General features: G+C 31.0%; 4 protein-coding genes across 4 annotated transcripts; 2 read left to right on the forward strand and 2 right to left on the reverse strand.

The window, feature by feature from the left end:
* The first annotated feature begins 4,602 nt into the window (after positions 1 to 4,602).
* LOC124920919 (nucleolin 1-like) lies at positions 4,603 to 7,787 on the forward strand. Its single transcript, XM_047461508.1, has 13 exons — positions 4,603 to 4,723; positions 4,866 to 4,920; positions 5,016 to 5,176; positions 5,303 to 5,470; positions 5,597 to 5,650; positions 5,726 to 5,863; positions 6,129 to 6,164; positions 6,254 to 6,324; positions 6,405 to 6,522; positions 6,726 to 6,814; positions 6,909 to 6,969; positions 7,065 to 7,156; positions 7,261 to 7,787. Exons 1-13 carry the CDS (start codon positions 4,694 to 4,696, stop codon positions 7,577 to 7,579), a joined length of 1,392 nt encoding a protein of 463 aa, XP_047317464.1. The 5' UTR covers positions 4,603 to 4,693; the 3' UTR covers positions 7,580 to 7,787.
* Positions 7,788 to 8,263: 476 nt separating this feature from the next.
* LOC124921610 (photosystem II stability/assembly factor HCF136, chloroplastic) lies at positions 8,264 to 10,475 on the reverse strand. Its single transcript, XM_047462283.1, has 7 exons — positions 10,054 to 10,475; positions 9,618 to 9,984; positions 9,396 to 9,528; positions 9,172 to 9,294; positions 9,018 to 9,092; positions 8,802 to 8,917; positions 8,264 to 8,696 (listed from the first exon to the last, which is right to left on the reverse strand). The coding sequence occupies exons 1-7, from the start codon at positions 10,406 to 10,408 to the stop codon at positions 8,630 to 8,632; spliced, it is 1,236 nt and encodes a 411-aa protein (XP_047318239.1). The 5' UTR covers positions 10,409 to 10,475; the 3' UTR covers positions 8,264 to 8,629.
* Positions 10,460 to 12,418, forward strand: LOC124921612. The gene is made up of 3 exons (XM_047462284.1): positions 10,460 to 11,002; positions 11,138 to 11,268; positions 11,363 to 12,418. The coding sequence occupies exons 1-3, from the start codon at positions 10,727 to 10,729 to the stop codon at positions 12,189 to 12,191; spliced, it is 1,236 nt and encodes a 411-aa protein (XP_047318240.1). The 5' UTR covers positions 10,460 to 10,726; the 3' UTR covers positions 12,192 to 12,418.
* A 543-nt stretch (positions 12,419 to 12,961) lies between these two features.
* On the reverse strand, positions 12,962 to 14,784 carry LOC124923681 (cytochrome P450 86B1). The gene is made up of 2 exons (XM_047463651.1): positions 13,451 to 14,784; positions 12,962 to 13,369 (listed from the first exon to the last, which is right to left on the reverse strand). The coding sequence occupies exons 1-2, from the start codon at positions 14,672 to 14,674 to the stop codon at positions 12,962 to 12,964; spliced, it is 1,632 nt and encodes a 543-aa protein (XP_047319607.1). The 5' UTR covers positions 14,675 to 14,784.
* Positions 14,785 to 19,052: the final 4,268 nt, after the last annotated feature.

The raw sequence follows: 19,052 nt of genomic DNA on the forward strand, positions 1-19,052 counted from the left end.
TATATATATATATATATAATAATAATAATAATTTATTATATTTATTTAATAGAAAAAACATATAATTACTGAATTTAAATATATATATATATAATTCTTAGGGCACCCAATCGTAAGACCAATATTGAGTTCAACCACCTTTAATTAAGTTTAATTAATTCATACATAGACCAAAATTACTTAATAGTTCAAACTATCTCCACTATATATATATATATATATATATATATATATATATATATATATATATATATATATATATATATAAGAGACTAATATTAGAAAAAGAGAAGTATGATATTAAAAAATAGTTATTATTTTGAAAAAAAAATTCACATCCATTAGAATATATACAAATAAATAAGAGTTTGTTTGATTTTGAATTATAATTTTAATTCAAATTAATCCCATATTGCATTTATTTATCTATTTATAACTAAATTTATTAATTACAATTATATATTAAATATATTTAATATCAAATCAATCAATTCATTAATTAAAAAATATTTTTAATTATTTTATTATATATATTTTTTGAATAATTTAACTAAAATATTATTTTCTTCTTCAAATAAATAAAATTGTAAATACATATTACTCTTTTATAATATCCTACTTATTTGTATCATTATATATATATATATATAAATATATATAATAATATTTAATTTTAAAGTGTCCGTAATTAATATCGGGTCTAGAGTCATGGTTAATTTGGATATATATATATAAGAGTAAATGGATAATTGAGTCGGATTGTGGGTTAACCCGCCCATATCTATATATATAATAATGCTTAATTTTAAAGTGTCCGGATTTCTAGCTCGAAAGTTGTGGTTAATTTGGATATAAATGTGAGAGTGAATGGATACTTGAGTCGGAAACATATAAACTTAAAACGGTTAAAAATAAATTAAAAATGATATATGTATGTTTTGAATTTGCAACATAACAAAATAAGTACAATTATTTAACCAACTAGGCTAATAAGACTTTATATTTTAAATTCAACATCAAATTTAATAAACGTAGGACATTTTAACTATATAAGTTCAACTTTTTAACTAATTAATCTATATATACAATGAGTTGACTCGTCCATAAATTTAATACGGTTAAAAATAAATTAAAAATGTTATAGGTATGTTTTGAACTTGCAACTTAATAAATCAAGTACAACTCTTTAACCAAGTGTGATTGAGATGTGATTTGCCGATAAATAATAGACCGGTAACAATTGAAAGTGGTTAAAAAATATGAATCAAATATTTGATTGACTAAAGTTTGAGATCACGATGTTAAATGTCAATTGAGATTGATGGTTTATTTTTTTAGAGATAAGAGACATGCTAAAGTGTGATTGTGATGTAGTTTGTCGAGAGATAAAATGTCGATAACAAAGTATCGTGAGGTCACGAGATTAGAGGTCGATTGAGATTGGTGGTTGATTTGCTAAAAGATATGAGTAATGTAAAACTATGATTGAGATTGGTGGTTGATTTACTATATATATATATATATATATATATATATATATATATATAAGAGAGTAAAAAAGAGAGTTTAATTAATTAAAAAAAAAAGAAATTAACACATTTTTTTATTTTTTTATTTTAATAATAAATCTAAATAAATAAAATTAATAATTCAAAATTCATTTACAATAATATTACAAAATCAACCTTATAATAAAATTATAATAATAATTCATTTATATATATATATCATAAACCTTAACAGTGAAAAAGAGAATTTAATTAATTATAAAAAAAAATTTAACATATTTATTTATTATTTTAATAATAAATTTAAATAAATAAAATTAATAATTTAAAATTTATTTAAAATAATAATAAAAAAATCAACATTATTAATAGTAGAATAGTAATTCATTCTCATATATATAATAAACCTTAAAAATAAATAAATTAAAAAAATATTTTAATTTAAATATATTAAAATAATAATATTTATTATATATTTAAAAAATACCAATATTATATATATAAGTATTTTTTATTTATTAGTCATATAAATTATATGAGGATAAGTGATAGGGGGAGGAAGTTGAGAGAAGAAATAACTTGTCACTAACTAGAAAAAAAATAAAGGGTGAGGAGAGAGAAGAGAGAGAAAATTTATTAATTTTTAAGCGAATTATATTGCGCCACGTCATTCTCTCACTCAAATTCTCTCTCCTAATCATTTCTCTAAATTATATATGCTTACACAAAATTATAAATATAAATCAACAAATCTTAAATGGTTTAGTGGTTGAAGTGTTAATGCTACATAATAAAGAACATGATTCAAATCTCAATAGACACAATTTTGAAATTATTAAAAAATATTGATGATTAATATATGAAATAAAAACGTTGGTTTATCAAAGTGAGGAAATGGTTGGATGCGAATGATATTGGTTAAAATTTGCGATGAAATTGGTGGGTAGGTTATTGACATTCACAAAATTAAAGGTCGATTAGAATGAATGGTTAAAATATGCGATGAAATTGGTGGTTGGGTAAATGACATTCACGATATGAAAGGAAATGATTTGTTGTTTGTTGATTTGACCGAAGTGAAAATGTAAGGGTACGAGATTATAGGTCAATTGAGGTGGATAAAATAATAAAATGAGATGGTTGGTTAGTCGAAGTGAGATGTCACTCGATGAGAGGTCAGCTGGGTCAATTGAGGTGGATAAAAATATGGAATGAGATGGTTGGTTAGTCGAAGTGAGATGTCACTCGATGAGAGGTCGGCTGGGTCAATTGAGGTGGATAAAAATATGGAATGAGATGGTTGGTTAGTCGAAGTGAGTATGTCACACGATGAGAGGTCGATTGGGGATTGGTGGGCCAAAGTGAGTAAAAGAGATTGATAACGTTGAATATGGTTGATTTGACTGAAATAAAATTGTGTAAGGTCACACAATATGAGAGGTTGATTAGGGTGTGGATAAACGTGGAATGAGATGATTAGTTATCCGAAGTGAGAATAAAAAAAATTAGTTTGTATATTGTAAAAAATATGTGAGGAGATGAGTCACAAGATAAGATGTCAATTAAGGATTGGTGACTAAAGTGAAAGGTAAAAGAGATTGATGATGTTAGAGATGGTTGATTTGACCAAAGTGAAAGTGTAAGGTCACATATGAATATTTCATATTATGGTAGATAAATATGGATTGAGATGAATAGTTAACCGAATTGAGAATAAAGAAGGTCGGATTGTATATTGTAAATATGTTAGGATATGAGTTATTTGACGAAGTGAAAGCAATGTCTCGAGATGAGAGGTCGATTATAAATTGATGGATAAATGTGGAATGACATGGTTAATTAGTCAAAGTGAAATTAATGTAACAAAATGAGAGGTCAATTGAGGTGGATAATTGTAGAATGAAATAGTTAGCCAAAGTGAGGATAATAATGTCGGGTTATATATTATAAAAAATGTGTGAAGATGAGTTGTTTGATGAAGTGAAAATAAGGTTTTCGAGAAAATAAAGATCAATTGTGATTGGTGGATAAATATGGAATGAGATGATTTTTGATTAGTAGAAGTGAAAGTAAGGTAAAGAGATAGGGGTCAATTAGAAAAGAAATTGATATTGGTGGTTAAAATATAAGAGAATATTAGTTGTTTGACCAAAGTAAAAGTTAAGATCATGAGATGAAAAGTCCAATTTGAATTGATAAATAAATGTGGAATGAAATGGTTGATCAGTCTGAGTGCTTTAATGTCACGGGATGGGAGGTCGATTGAACATTGATAACTAAAGTGAGGGTAAAAAAGAGATTGATAATGTTTGAAATTTTTGATTTAATCAAAGTGAAAGTTTAAGGTCACAAGATGAAAAATTCATTGAAAAAAAATATGTGATTAAATATATAAGAAGATTAGTTGTTTTACGAATAAAATGTGGAAAGTGAGTGTTTTATTTTATTTTAATATATTATTTGTGATTTATTAAGAATTTTAAACATTCAATATATATTATTGCAATTTTTTTTATTAAATTTATTTTGTGTGTATTGCATATTAATATTTTTTTTAATAAATTTATTTGGTGTATATTGCACATGAATCCTTCTAGTTTTTTATAATATAAGAATCATTTAAAAATAATAATTTTAAATAAAAATTCAAAACTTTAGGATAGTACACTTAATGGTTCGGGAGTTTGAACCAGATGTATTTCTCATGTGGGAAGTAATAACAATTTATTTTTACAAATATAAATATCATTGTATGTATTAAAATATGTATATTAGAACAATGAAATAATTTAAATGCAACAATAAAAGCATGAAATGAGATAAATTTTTATAAAATATGAAAAAAAAATACAAACACATATTCCCACAAAATTATTCAAAATATATATTTAAAACTCAAATGATTAAAATTAAAAGTGTGAAAAAGTAATAAAATAACAATTGGGCCTAAAATAACAAAAAAGATTGAGAGGGCTTTTTAGCGAGAAAATATTAGGGCTCTCAAATTTTAATAAACAAAATAAAATAAAATAAATAAAAATAAAAGGAAACCCTAATTAGCGCCGTATTGGCCTCTCTATTTATAGGGTTCAAAACAGCATTCAACACACCTCTCTTCTTTCTAAAACCCTACTTAGGTTTTAGAGTAAGTTTTTCAACTCCTCAGTTTCTGCCATTAACATCAGATGGGTAAATCGGCCAAGAAATCCACTAAGGTATGCGATTATTTATGTCTTTCGAAACTCCACTTACCATTTGTATCATGATAGCTCTTGGTTGAGGAGGTGTTCTGTCTCAATTGGTTGTTTTTTTTAGTATTTTACGTTTTTATAACTTGTGGTTCGATTTTTGTTGCAGGTTGATGCCGCCCCTGCTGTGGCTGTGGCGGTGCCGAACAAATCTGCGACGAAAGGTTGGTTCTTTAAGAATGGTACTAATGGTAGAATGTATTAGTTTGAATTCTTAGCTGTTTCTTGATTCTTTTTCCTTTGTATTTGTATCGTATAGGGAAAAGAAACACTGCTGAGCCCATTGAAAAGCTAGCTAGTGCCAAGAAGCAGAAGTTAGATGTGAAGGCACAACAGGCTATTCAGAAGAAACAGATTAACAAGAAAGAAGAGCCAATTAGCTCGGATGAACCCGCTTCTGAATCCGAGGAGAAAGAGGAGGTACTTGGTTTATTCACTCAATGTCACCGGAAACATTGTAATTTGGAGTTCATAGTTGATTTTGTACTGTCTATTCTCTATTCATCATAAGATTCAACATCAGCTTTAATGAAAATTTTGATGTAGGAACCCGTTAAGGTAACTGCTGTTGCAAAAAAGACACCCGTTAAGAATGGTAAGCTGTCTACTCCCGCAAAGCCAGCTTCTCAGGTCAAGAAGACCGCAGTTGTCCCACCAAAGGAAGAGGAGACAATTGATGGTTCTGATGATTCAGAAGATGAGTCTGATGATGATGTATGTACTACAGTTCCCTGAAAATCATTTTTTTTCTTCTTTTTTTCATGGAAATATGTAGATTTTTGGATAATGGTATCCATTACAGCAACCTTTCCACTTACATTAACATGATTCTTCATACAGGAGGAAGTACCTGAAGGAGAAGACTCCCCTGAGAATGAGTCTGAGGATGAAAAGGTGGCGTATCCTATTGACATTTTCTCTTATATCGTACCAACTCTGTGAGTTCTTATTTATTGTTTTTCTTTACAGTCTGCAGAAGCTGCTGAAAATGGTGGTGCATCTGATGAAGAAGATTCAGAGGATGATGGTGATGATGATGATGAAGAAGAAGAAGATTCAGAGGACGAAGAAGACCAACCTTCCAAGGCTCCAAAGAAAAATACAAAGGTTTTTACTAAAGTGACATGCTAATAGATTTTGAATGATGTTTTCTACGTATTAACACCCACACCCGTTGATTTTATGTTTCTGTTATGTACATATACTATTCATAGTCCATACCTTGTTAGTAACTGTCTTGTAGAATTCTCACCTGTAAATTTGCTGTTTTTTATACTGTAGAAATTTAATTTAAACAAACCTTGGTTACCATTTTACATGAGAACTTGTGATATGTGTACTGATGCTAGATATTTCAATTTTGACTAAACAGGGTGCTGATAAGGTTGATGCTAAATCATCAACAACTGTAAGTGGACATGTAATTCCCTTGGGTTTTGTTTTGTTATTTGTGGAGAAACAAGTCTTAATGTTTTTATGTTTTTCTGAACCATGCAGCCAAGTGAATCTGGACCGTCTAAAACTATATGGATTGGGAACCTGGCTTTCTCCGTTAAAGAATCAGATTTGTATGTATTGTTGTTAACTGTAGCTGTTGTCATATTACTTAAGTTCGATCTTGAGTTTATAAACTGTTCACACATTTCAGGGAGAACTTCTTCAAAGATGCTGGAGAAGTTGTTGAAGTCAGACTTGCATCAGATATGGAGGGTAAATTTAGAGGCTTTGGTCATGTTGACTTTTCTACACATGAAGCTGCCAAGAAGGTTCATTTTTCTTTTTCTTTTTGATTACTTAATTACACAACTATGACATATTTTAAAGAGTCACTTTTCAAATATATGATAAAAGGCTTTATTTCTAGCTTAGAATAACTTGTTTCATTCAACGCTCCTTTTCAATTCATTATGTTTTGCATTTATGTTATATGTTCCCTAACACTTGCAAACTGTCTGTAAATTTTTTTCAGGCCTTGGAATTGAATGGGAAGCAATTGTTAGGTCGTGATGTAAAACTTGATTTGGCTAAAGTTAGATCTCCACAAACTCCATCTACTGGGTATATAACTCACCACCTATATTTGTAGAGTCCTATTCTAAATCCATTATCGACCATTAACATGGAATTTTTGTTCACTGTCTTGCAATTACAGAGGTGATAAAGGTCTTACTGCATTTATTCGTGGATTTGATCAAAGTGGAGGGGAAGAAAAGGTGCTCTATTGTCTCTTCTGTTTATTTATTTGATCAGTAATTCATTTCTATTATACACTATTTTGAGGATTAACTTCTTGACTCTCAAATCACAGGTGAGAAGTCTTTTGGAGGAACATTTTGGCCCATGTGGAGATATTACAAGGATTCATATTCCTAAGGATTACGGATCCGATGAGATTAAAGGGTACGCACGCACCTAAATGATTTTATTTACATTTGATTTGATAACCATTGGACTTATTACAGAGGCTAACTTTCTTTTTGTTTTCACTTGGTGTATTATATTAGGATTGCTTACATGGATTTTGCTGACAAAGAAAGCTTAAATAAAGCTTTAGAATACAATGGAGAGGAACTTGGTGGTCATACCTTGGCTGTAGAAGAAGCCAGGCCAAGGGACCGTGATGGTGGTGGAAGAGGTGGTAGAGGTGGTGGCCGTGGTTTTGGTGGTGGCCGCGGAGGTGGTGGCCGTTTTGGAGGTGGCCGAGGAGGCGGTGGCCGAAGTTTTGGTGGTGGCCGAGGTGGTGGTCGTGGTGGTGGCAGGGGTGGCGGTGGCCGCCGTGGTGGTGGTGGCAGAGGACGTGGCAGGATGAATAGGTTTGATTGAGTTCTTCATCAGAGTACTGAAGACTGGAAGAAAAGAAATGTGTTTTCAATTTTGTGATTGTTTTCATTAGTTTAAAACTTAATTAATCCTCTTATATGTTGTGTACTTGGTCAAGTTTTGTAGTTTAATTTTAATAGTAATGTTTTTTTAAACAGCTGAATTATTCTTGTTTAATGATTGAAATAGAAATTACCTGGTTATTATTCTCGGTTTTGAATTTCTTTTAATTCATATTATATCATCTTATCTTTATTTTACTCTTCAGGTATATTTTAAATATTAAACTAATCCAAAATTTATTTTTTTATGGATGAAATTATAGATAAACTGTTTCCTCTACAAAGAAAAAAAGTTGAAATTAAATTTTTAGTTTCAACATTAGTTTTAAAGTATTGTTTGGTTGCTTAGCTTGTAAGTTGCTATGTGATTGAACTAAGTAAAAAAATTAATTTGAGTATTTTTTTTATTGAAATAATATTTATTGTATTTTAAACCAAACTAAATTTGTTACACCCAACAACTATAAATTTCTTTAAATTATAGTCCACTAGTCTTTAAAAAAATATATATTATTGAGATCAATTGTATTAATGGTTATATGAATGATGAAATTGCAGATACCCTGGTATATATTTTGAAGGTCATGCTGTAGTATTTTGAAATTGCAGATACCCATATATAATAAGCTGTAACCAAAACATAAAAGTATGCCAAAACTCATATAATCAATTTGAAAAGTAACAAATTGGATGACATTATTATTGAATAATTTTCGAGTAAAAAGTCATATATTCATAATTTCTATGAAAAAAGCTTGGAAAAGAAAATGATGAATCCTCATGAGTAGTTAGAGGAGGAATTGCCGTTTAATTACTCATAAGTCCATCATTGTCAAGATGATAAGCAACACATACTGTTTGGAGTTCATCATCATCATCTTCATAACATACAAAAACAACAGAAACAAGATCTTTATATATATATTTATATGTATGATGCTCTCACCATATTAGCAGACTGAGGAAGAATCAACCAATCAATCAATATTTATCATCCCAAATAGCGAAGCAAAACACCATCATTTCCCAACACAAATCCCTTTCTCTCATCGATGAACCTACAGTATAGTAGTGAATCATCCATTAGAAAGAAAACAAAATTCACGAACTTCTATTAAAAAACCAAAAGAAACAACTAAAAGGTTTTTAAAGATGAATCTCACTTTACAGAGTAGAGATTGGCTGCAATATTGTCTGCCGCCTTGTCACGAATCCAAGATTTGCCTCCATTCGTGGTTCTCAACAAAATCCCACTTCCCCCAGCTGCCCAAGCTTCATCCTGTAAATTGCACCATAAATCACCACATAAAGATGTTGGTAGTTAGTTTAATAAGTAAATGAAGAAATCTATTAGGAAATGAATAGTCTTTTCTTTTTACCTTGGAACGATAGCCAACATCAAGAATTCCAAAACCACGACTTTGTACTTGAATTTCTTCAAAGTCCTCGGTTAACTGAAGAAGATAAGATACAATTGAGAAAAAAGAACAAAACACAATCAAGGTAAAGAACAAGACACCAATAATTTGTTACCCCTGATCCTTTGCTTAGATAAAGACCCCCACCACGTACGAGAAGCCAAAGACCTCCATCAGCTCTCCATCCCATATTCTGAATTCTTCTCGCAACTGCCCTGTTATGTGGTTGCCAGTATGGCTTCAACAACAATTCACAAACCATTATTCCAAAACCCTAATCCAATTTTCAATTTTCAAAAATTGAATACTTAAAAAGTGTGAATGAAAATCATCATTCACCTGCCCTGGCTCCCAAGTCAGATAGAAATTCCCACGGCTCGATACAGCAACATACCGACCATCAGGAGAACGATTAACAGTATTGAAAGTTCCCGTATAATAACTGGCACCACTAATCCCACTAGAAACTGTTCTGCAATCACAACATAAACATAACAAAGTTAACAACAATAAAGCATACAAACATCAATATATTATCCACTTCAGAATAATAATAAGGACCTATTAAGAGTAGCTGAGACAGTCTCCTGCACAGAGGCCTTCCAATTATAGCCCCCATTTGAAGTAACATAAATAGCACCTTCATCAGTAACCATTTCAGCACCCTTATCACCAGTTGCCTGTATATATACCAAATCACCAGGAAGTTGAGAACTTAAGGGTACCCTTTGCCAGGTCTCACCAGCATCAGAAGTATACAACAAGATTGCAGGTTTTCCAACAATCCATCCTTCCTTTCCTTTGAAACTAATAGAATTAAACCTATAATTGAAGTCTTCTTCTTCAGCAGAAGCTATAGAACGTGGAAACCAACTGTTTCCTCTATCTTTCGTCTCTAAAATGGTCTGCCGTGTTCCAAGAAGAAACCCTACTTGTAATAAACAACCACAATTAAGTATTTCATCCTCTTCTTAGCATAAAATAGAAATTAAATTACCGTGATTTGGGTCATCTGGGACGAATGCAATGTCAAGAAGAACAACCCCAGGGTCAATAGGAAGGAAAACCCTTTCCCATTCGGAGAGAGTATCTTCTGCTCTTGCAACCTTCTGATCGATTCCGACGACGGAAATGGAGAGCGCGGCGGATTCAGTCAGGAAATTCCTCCGAGTTTTAGGAGATGATGAAGAAGGTGGGGGTATTTCCTGAAGGGAGGCTCTCGGAATGAACCTGTTGTTGCGTAATGTAAGTGAATTTACGTTGAAGAAACGGAAATGAGAAACCTTTACTCTGATTGCTTCAACCCCCATTGAAGCTGAACAACAATCAGCAAATAGTTGCAGAGTAGCCATGGCGGTTTCTCTCTCTATTGTCAGATGTCAGAATTCTATCCTTTCTCCCTCCACTTATCCATAACCACCCGCTCATAGGCCGTTTTGTAATACCTCAAGTGTGACGTGTCAAGGGACTGTTTGGAAGCTAAACACCACAGAAGGTTTGTTTGATGGCCAGAATGTCAAACTCTAAAAGTGAAAACAAACAAGACCTATAAAAAATTTGCATGGAAATATTGATATTACCATCTTCATCCATTCATCAAAATAATCTGGATTTCTTCATTTTCAATTTCAATTTCAATTTTGATTTCATTCGATGATCAAAGATCCTAGATGCCGGGAGTAATTAGAGACGTTGATTTGCAAATGAAATTGCATAGGAATAGAGAATTTTACGATTACAATCTTGACGATGGAAGAAAGGAATTGAAGCTTTCGTCAACAGTTAGGGTTCTATCGCCTTCGTCTTCTACTGGTTCGTCTTCCGCTTCATGTTCGCCTAACGGAAGCATTATTTCATTAGGTCTTGGTGGATGTAATAATTACATACAGCATTACGTCTCCAAAATGGATACACTAGCAGGCATTGCGATTATGTACGGTGTTGAGGTAATTCATTATATAAATACGCCAATACATTACCTTTTCCAATTGGGTTATTTTAAGGACTTGAAGGATTGGCTGGTTATTAGCTGCAGGATGAACTTTCTTAGATTATTAAAATTAGGGTTTGTTCTTCATCAGGTAACTGATATTAAGAGGATAAATGGCCTCATGACGGATAGACAAATGTTTGCTCTAAAGTCAATTCATATACCACTTCCAGGAAAACACCCTCCATCTCCTACTTTATCAAGAAGTTTTGATGATCAATGGTAAGTAAGAATTCAAGGCCAGAATTTACTTATATAACATGATGATTGCCTAATTGGTGTTCTTCTAATGTTACTTAATTATCTGTTTATACAGTAATGGTGTGGATAGATCAGAATTACAGGTCAGAGGTTGTCGTAGGAGCTCTGATTTACTTACATCTTTCCAGTCACTACAATTGAATTCATCGTCTCCTGATCATAGTCATAATCATAGAGAGGTTTCTCCAGCTATGAGTATCTTACAAAGCTTCTATGGCCTTAAGCCAACAAGAGAAGAAAAAGTTTGCTCTGAAATGATGCACAACAAAGAAGGAGATAGTTCTCAGTATTTAGAATTAGATTCACCATCTTGTTCTAATCCACACTTAAGCCATCGCAGAAGATCCAAAAGCATAGATTACAGTCTGTCAGAAAATGGAAAGTCGAGTAACACAGATGATGACAATGCGGTTACAGCTGATTCAATTACCAACTCTGATAGAAGATGTCAAGCACCCGTAATAGATTTTGGTTCTTTGATACCAGAGAAGCCACTGAAAGAGGACTGCGGTAGAGAATATTCAGCAATTGCTGGAACAGGTTTGGCGCTTAGATCTAAAGCAGCCAGTAGGAATATGATTGCTTCGGGAATTGAACCATCATCAGATGGTTCTTCGGGTAGGACATTAATTAATCCAAGTCCTATAAGATTAGGAAACTCCTGTGGGGCAGACGGGTGCATTGAGGTAAGGAAGTCTTGTAGTTTGTCTAGTATCCAGGATCAGGACAACAACAGTTCATCTTCTTCATCAATCTGGCCAAAATCTAAATGGAGATTGAAATCAGACCGTCAACTCCTCTCAACTGCTGTCATTGCCAAACCAATCTTTGATGGCTTCCCAAAGCCTATAGTGGGGAGGAGAAACAAAGCAGCACTCGATTAGTATGTTCATTTGTTCCATCTCACACAATTCCTCCATTAATCTGTTTTCCTTTCTTCTTTGAACATGCTCATACAAGATATATAGAAGACTACATACATATAGATAGAAATAAGAAGCCTTATTAGCATCTTTTTTTTCCCTCTCATACAATTCCCTCCATTAATCTGATGGTTGATTTTTGTTAGGAGTATGCAATTCTTAAGCAGCTAGTTGTTTGGTATATATATGTATATCTTAATGTCTTATATAGTTAGTTATACTGTAAATGATCGACATACTTTATATGTGATTTACGCATAATTGTTCCGGTTGAATGAAGAAATTAAAATTTTCTTCTGATTCTACGCATTTTTCATTAATTAATGATTTATGGTGAGATTCTTGGTTGAAAAACATTGATAAATTCATAACATATATAACAGAGAATCAAAGAGAAGTTGCATATATCAGTCTCAAAAAGTGTATCATAATAGGGTCAATTGTGTTATATGTTAATCAAAGAACAAAAAGAAGATAAGTATAAGAATTAATGTTCTATTTTTTCAGGTCATGATGGTATAAAACATAACAAATTGTTTGAATAGTTTTATGGTTTTAGACTATTTTTCTTTTTAACTTACCATATTTACACCACATATATATGCGGCATAACATTAGTTAAAAAATTGCAAATAAATAATAACCAAACTGGTGAAAACTAAATAGAAGTCAAAACAAGCATAATAATGAACCCCAAAGTACATATCACACAATAATTAATCAAAGCATCATCAATTGTTGAAATATTTTTGAAGGTGAAATGGATGATCCTGCCTTTGTTGAAGCTTAACCTTCAAGCCATTCTTCATGTACATAGTAAGTGCGAGTTTCGGTGCAACAACTTGTCCAGCGACGACTTCAACACGATAACGACACAAAATAGAGGCAGCCACAAATTTCATTTGGTAATAAGCAAAGTCCTTCCCTAAACAGAGCCTTGGCCCGCCGTTAAAAGCAGTGAACTTATAAGCCGATTCACTCATAAACCGTTTTCCATCCTTCAACCACCTCTCTGGTTTAAATTCCAAACAATCATTTCCCCATATTCCTTCCATCCTTCCCATTGAATATATTGCATACACTATTTTTGTACCCTTTTTTACCACTGTCCCATCTGGAAAAACATCATCTTCAACAACCTATGATCAAACAAATTAATAATTAATTAAAGATACTTAATTTATACATGTAACAATCGATTATGATTAATTAATTAATACCTCTTTGTGATCAACTGGTACAGAAGGGTATAATCTTAAGGCTTCAGAAAGAGCAGCCTGTAAATACTCCATCTTCTTCACTTCCTCTGGTTTAAACACCAAATTAATACATTCATCATCTTCTCTTTCCCCGACAATTCTGTTTAATTCTTCTAGAATCTTCTTCTCCACATCCTTATGCTTATCCAACAGCCAGAAAAACCAACTCAGAGCCACCGATGAAGTGTCCCTCCCCGCCAGGATAAAATTAACACAAATATCCCTCAAGAACTTCCCTGAATACACTTCCCCGTTCTCGTCCTTGGATGTCATGAAAATCGTCAGCAAATCAGACCTCTGTATCTTCTCCTCGTCGGAGGCGGCAGTTGACAGTTCTTTCTTCCTCCTCCGTATAACCTCGTTAGCAAATTCATCAACAGTCTTTATAGCTTGTTTTAGCGTCCTCTCGAAAAACATATTAGTCTGTCTCATCACTTTCCATACAATGGTCGGAGTAATAAACCGGAACAGAGTCGCCTCTGTTGCATCCTCGAACGCCTTGGCGAAGGGTATTTCAGGTGATCCCGGCCGTAAACAACCTGGGTCTACTCCGAATGCGATCATACACACGTTATCGAACGTTAACCGGAGAAGGACGTCTTGAAGGTCGATATTAAGAGAGTGATCTTGTTCCAAAACAGGGAGAAGACGCGAATGAACGAGTTCCACCAACGATTCCGTCGTGAGTCGGCGGAATTTAGCCGAGTGAAACTCAATACTCGCCGCTTTCCTCTGCCTCTGCCAGGTTTCATCATCCGCGTTGAAAATCCCATCCCCGAGCATATCACGAACGGTATCCCTAAAATACCCACCTTTAGGAAAGTTGAGGAACTTGGTTTTGAGTAAATACTCCAAGTTTCTTGGGTCAGAGGTTACAACGCAATTGAGGTTCGAAAACCAAGGACCCTTGAAGAGAAAAGTCCCATTCATTCGACAGAGGACTTCTGTGATCCATTCGTAGAGGTTTCCTTTAAAGCCAATGAACAAGGAGGGTAACATACCGAGAAACGGCCATGCTGGTAAGCCTTGTCGTTTTCTTTGCCGGAGAGAATGGATGGCGACGAAAACCGACAGAGCAAGGAGGATCTCCGGCAAGGGGAGGAGGGAAAGAGTAGTAGTCATGGTTTTTTTGATCACTAAAATTGCATGGGAGATGAATTTAGTTAGTTGGAATGAAGGTTTCATTATTGTGTTAATATAATGTCGTTATTGGCGTGAATAAGTTTACATGAGGACAGTGTGGTTCGGTTTGGGTGAGCTGAAAAGACAAAAAAGGGTTTACTTTAATTTGCATGTTGGGTTGGGTTTAAGGTTAACCCATTTGGAATGAACAAAGTGTTGTCAATTGGATGAAATATTTGTATTATTTTAATATTTTGTGGGTTTGGAATTTGGTGGGTGTCCAAATTAACGTTGTTGGGATAAGCAAATTGCAATGTTGTTACTTTTTGATTTGGGTTTATTTGAAAAATTGAAGAAAGAAAGAAAGGTTTCTCTTAAGGAGGTGAAAAGTGGGTGGTGATTGTTAACCTAATTAATATGATCAGTCCCAACAGTTTTCTTCGTCACACACAAACACGTTTCCTTGCTATGAGCCAACGATAGATCCTTCTAATTATTTATTAACTTTAATATTAAAATATAACAAATACAAAGCATCATAGTCGCCATACTAATTCAAGGGATTCACACGACCAAATTGTTGAAATAGGTCTTAAAAAAATTTCAAAATATGGGTTTAATTTATTATTGATCGGTTAGAAAATTGATTAGTTTTAAAATTTTATATCAACTAATGTAGTTAATTTTGAACAACAAATAATTTATTGGTTGAAAATTTAATTATTAAAAAAAGAATATCAACTATAATTATAAGTTCTAACTAAATAATGTATATTTTATAAATTTTAATTATGTTAATGTTAGGATATTAGGAAATTAAGTATCCTTTAAATTTAATTTAAGAAAACCAGTACAAAATAATTATGTTAGTGTTAGGATATTAGGAGATTAAGTATTCCATAAATTTAATTCAAGAAAAATAGTACAAAATAATTGTAAAACTAAAAGAAAGCAAAAAATGCGAACACAAAATTTTTAATGTTTCGGGCAAATAGTCATACATTTACTTTCGAAGAGCAACATATTTCTAACTTTTACTATCAAAACTGTTGTAAGAATATTGTAATAATTCTCTCACAATTAAAACTCATACACAACTTTAAAAAAAAAACGATATTTTTAAGGTAAAATATTTGATTTTCTAAAGTGTATAATTGCACTTTTAAATAAATTTAATTAGGTCAATATCAATATTTTATTCAATATTGTTAGAGAGTCTCCAAAATATTGTTACTGTATTCTTCTAGTTGTATTATATAATAAGAAAATATTTAATTTATTTGTTGTTAATTTTATTTTCTTTTATCAATATTATACACTAAAATATATAGATTTTTTTTTCATAACTTATACTAGAATTTTCTTAAGATTGTAGCATTGTAGGGTGTATCCCATGAACATACCGTAAATGTAATATTGTAATTTATTTTCAACAGTTTAGTCAGCCAGTTTGGCGGTTTGACCACCACTAAACTAAGCAACCAAATCGTCAATTTGGTTTAGTCGTTTTCATAAAAAGTCAGTTATTCGATTTAGATCGATTCGGTTCAATTTAGGCAGCTTCATTTATTTTGCAGTCTTAAATTTAATGATATTGGTACGCAGAGGAACATATATATATATATATTTAGGCACAAAAGTTTGTCATTAATCTTGAGTGAATAATTAAGGTAGGGGAAGTAGTTTTGTTATCTGCAAGCTAATTCAATCTGGCCAAGCCCGGGTATGCCTTAACCCATCATTTGATTTTATATATAAATAAGAATAAAATTGCGCTTTTCTTTTCATTTTATCATATATATATATTTTTGATTGCCTTGAATGACTTTAGTTTAAAAAGTTAACTATACTATTTTTGGTCTATTATTATTTCAAATATAATGGATTTTCATCAAAAGAGTGATAGGGAAGGAAATTTGGAAGAAGGAATGGGGAGAATATGTCACTATATCAATGGCTGAAAAAAAGGTAAAGGATGAAGAAAAAAGAGATAAATTTTTTATTATTTTTTGGGCCAATCAGATTGCGCCACATCATTTTCTCTACCAAATTCTCTCCAGCAATCATTTCTTTTTTCATCGTGCCTAGCTGTTTTTGTAATATTATATAAAAGTATAATGATTTTTTTAGCGAAATTTATTTCATAAAAAGAATTAAAAATAAAAAAGTTCTTAATTTTTTATATTATAATTGTTATGGACGAGTTCCAACCCCAACCAAGTTGAGATCCAAAAGAATGATAGTTCGAAATAAGCCCGTTAAAATGAAGAACAAAATAAATACCGCCCACAACCGAAGATATTAGAACCAGTACTAAAACATCGATAAAAAAAATTATCTGTCGTCATGCGCAACGCAATCAAAAGGAACCGAATCGAGGCACGATTCCAAAAAATACTAGCAAAATGATTAGCCAATCACAGATGATGCCAAAACGAAAAACTCAAAGGAGACAATACGAAACCAAAACTCACACATAAACATGCCGACTCCAACGCCGTATTAGCTATCTCAAATCATCAGTGAATCAGAATAAATTTACTAAAAATTAAACTAACAATAACAATAAATTCGGGACAAATTGACTGAAGACATGTTTCAAAATATTATTTTCTTACATAAAAAAATGATTTGTGAGGACCTAAAATAATTATAATATATTTTAAATTATAAAAATATTTTATATTTATATTAATTATATTAATATGTTTTAAGGGTGAAATTGTCAAATTCTCCTATAATATATATAATACAGAATATTACTCATTTAATTAATAAATATATATTTTAAATAAATTAATATATTTTTTTATTAATTATATTAACACGCGATTTTAAAATCTCAAATTCTCCTATAATATAGGAATATTAGTTATAATATTCCTATATTATAAATTAGTTATTTATTTAAAATAGTATAAATAAAATTTATTATTTAGATAAGAGGACGGGCAGAAGCATTGAAGTGTTTTGACCAAGTACAATGTGTGTCCGCTTTCTGTTGATGTGGAATATTGATTTCACAAAAAAAGAGGGCAGAGGTCTTGTGCGCTGCTGATGCTCTAAGCCTAGTTTTGAATTCAAGTTGAGAGTAGCAATTAATCTTTATTAAATGGGTTACATGTACATTTGCACATCTTATTATTGGGAAGGCATACGCAATTATGTGTGCTATGGTTGAAGCAAGATTTTTATATTGAAAAAATATATTTTGAATCATATTGTATTAATGTGGTCGATTGATGTACTAAATGCAAAGTATCCATCATAATTTAATGTCTATCCTATCATATGGTTAGAGAATAGGTGAAAAAAATGTGGGCACAAAATTAAAACAATTATACAAATATAAACTTTAAAAAAAATATATAATTATAATAACTACCTATAAAAAATTTCATTATAATAATAATTTATAGATTATCGCATTTTATAATTAGCACAATTCAATTCAATAAAAATACTCATTATAGTTTCTTTAGACACATATTTTAATGGTTTTAATAACTCTTTTTTAATTATATCATTACTAATCTTTTGTATGACATAATACTTTGTAAGATTACAATATTATTTAAAGTGAATATTAATATATATATAAACAAGTGAGAAAAGAAGTAAGAATGGAGAGCAGAGTTGTATTTATGTTTTTTAATTTTGTACGATTTTTTTTATAAATTGATAATTTTCTCAAATAAAAAAAATGGTAGCAGATTGATCAATAAATATTATAATTTATATATATAATAAATTAATTAGGTTTTATATATTTCAAATTTGTCTTGCACCATTAAACTGGGTTTAATGTTTTTCTAAAGTAGCCTAGTATGAAATTTAAGTTCCCAAACTAGTCTAATTTGTTCTATCTTTCTCCAACTTGTCCCTTTCACTTTTCAAACTCTTAACTCAGATATTTATATATATATATATATTATTTTTTTATTAATATAATAACTTATTATTAAATATATATTATATATTTAATTATTTAAATTATTTTTTGTTCTATATCAATTTTTTTAATGATTTTTTTTATAATATTTTATGTATCATCATAAAATATTTTCATCCATTTTTTTTATTAAGTATTCTCTTCCTACCAAATCTTTATTATAAATTATTTAGTTTCTTTTTTTTTTCTTCGTACACTTTTCAATATATAAATAATAATAATAATAAATTATCGATCACATCAATGATGGAATATATATTATCGTTCGGTAAAGATTGTTGCAGAAATACGGACCAAAACATTGAATGATTTTCAAAATGGTCATACTTATTGCAAGTTATCAAGAGATTTATTTGAAAAGATTGAAAGCAATATACATCAACACATTAATTTTTTTCCATACAATTAGTAAATCGGGATTTTTGAGGTGACTACTGCACATTACAAAACTAATAAAAGTTTTTGGAGAGGTGACAACAAGTATATCGT

The sequence above is a fragment of the Impatiens glandulifera genome, chromosome 1 (genome assembly GCF_907164915.1).
Source record: "Impatiens glandulifera chromosome 1, dImpGla2.1, whole genome shotgun sequence".
NCBI lineage: Eukaryota > Viridiplantae > Streptophyta > Magnoliopsida > Ericales > Balsaminaceae > Impatiens > Impatiens glandulifera.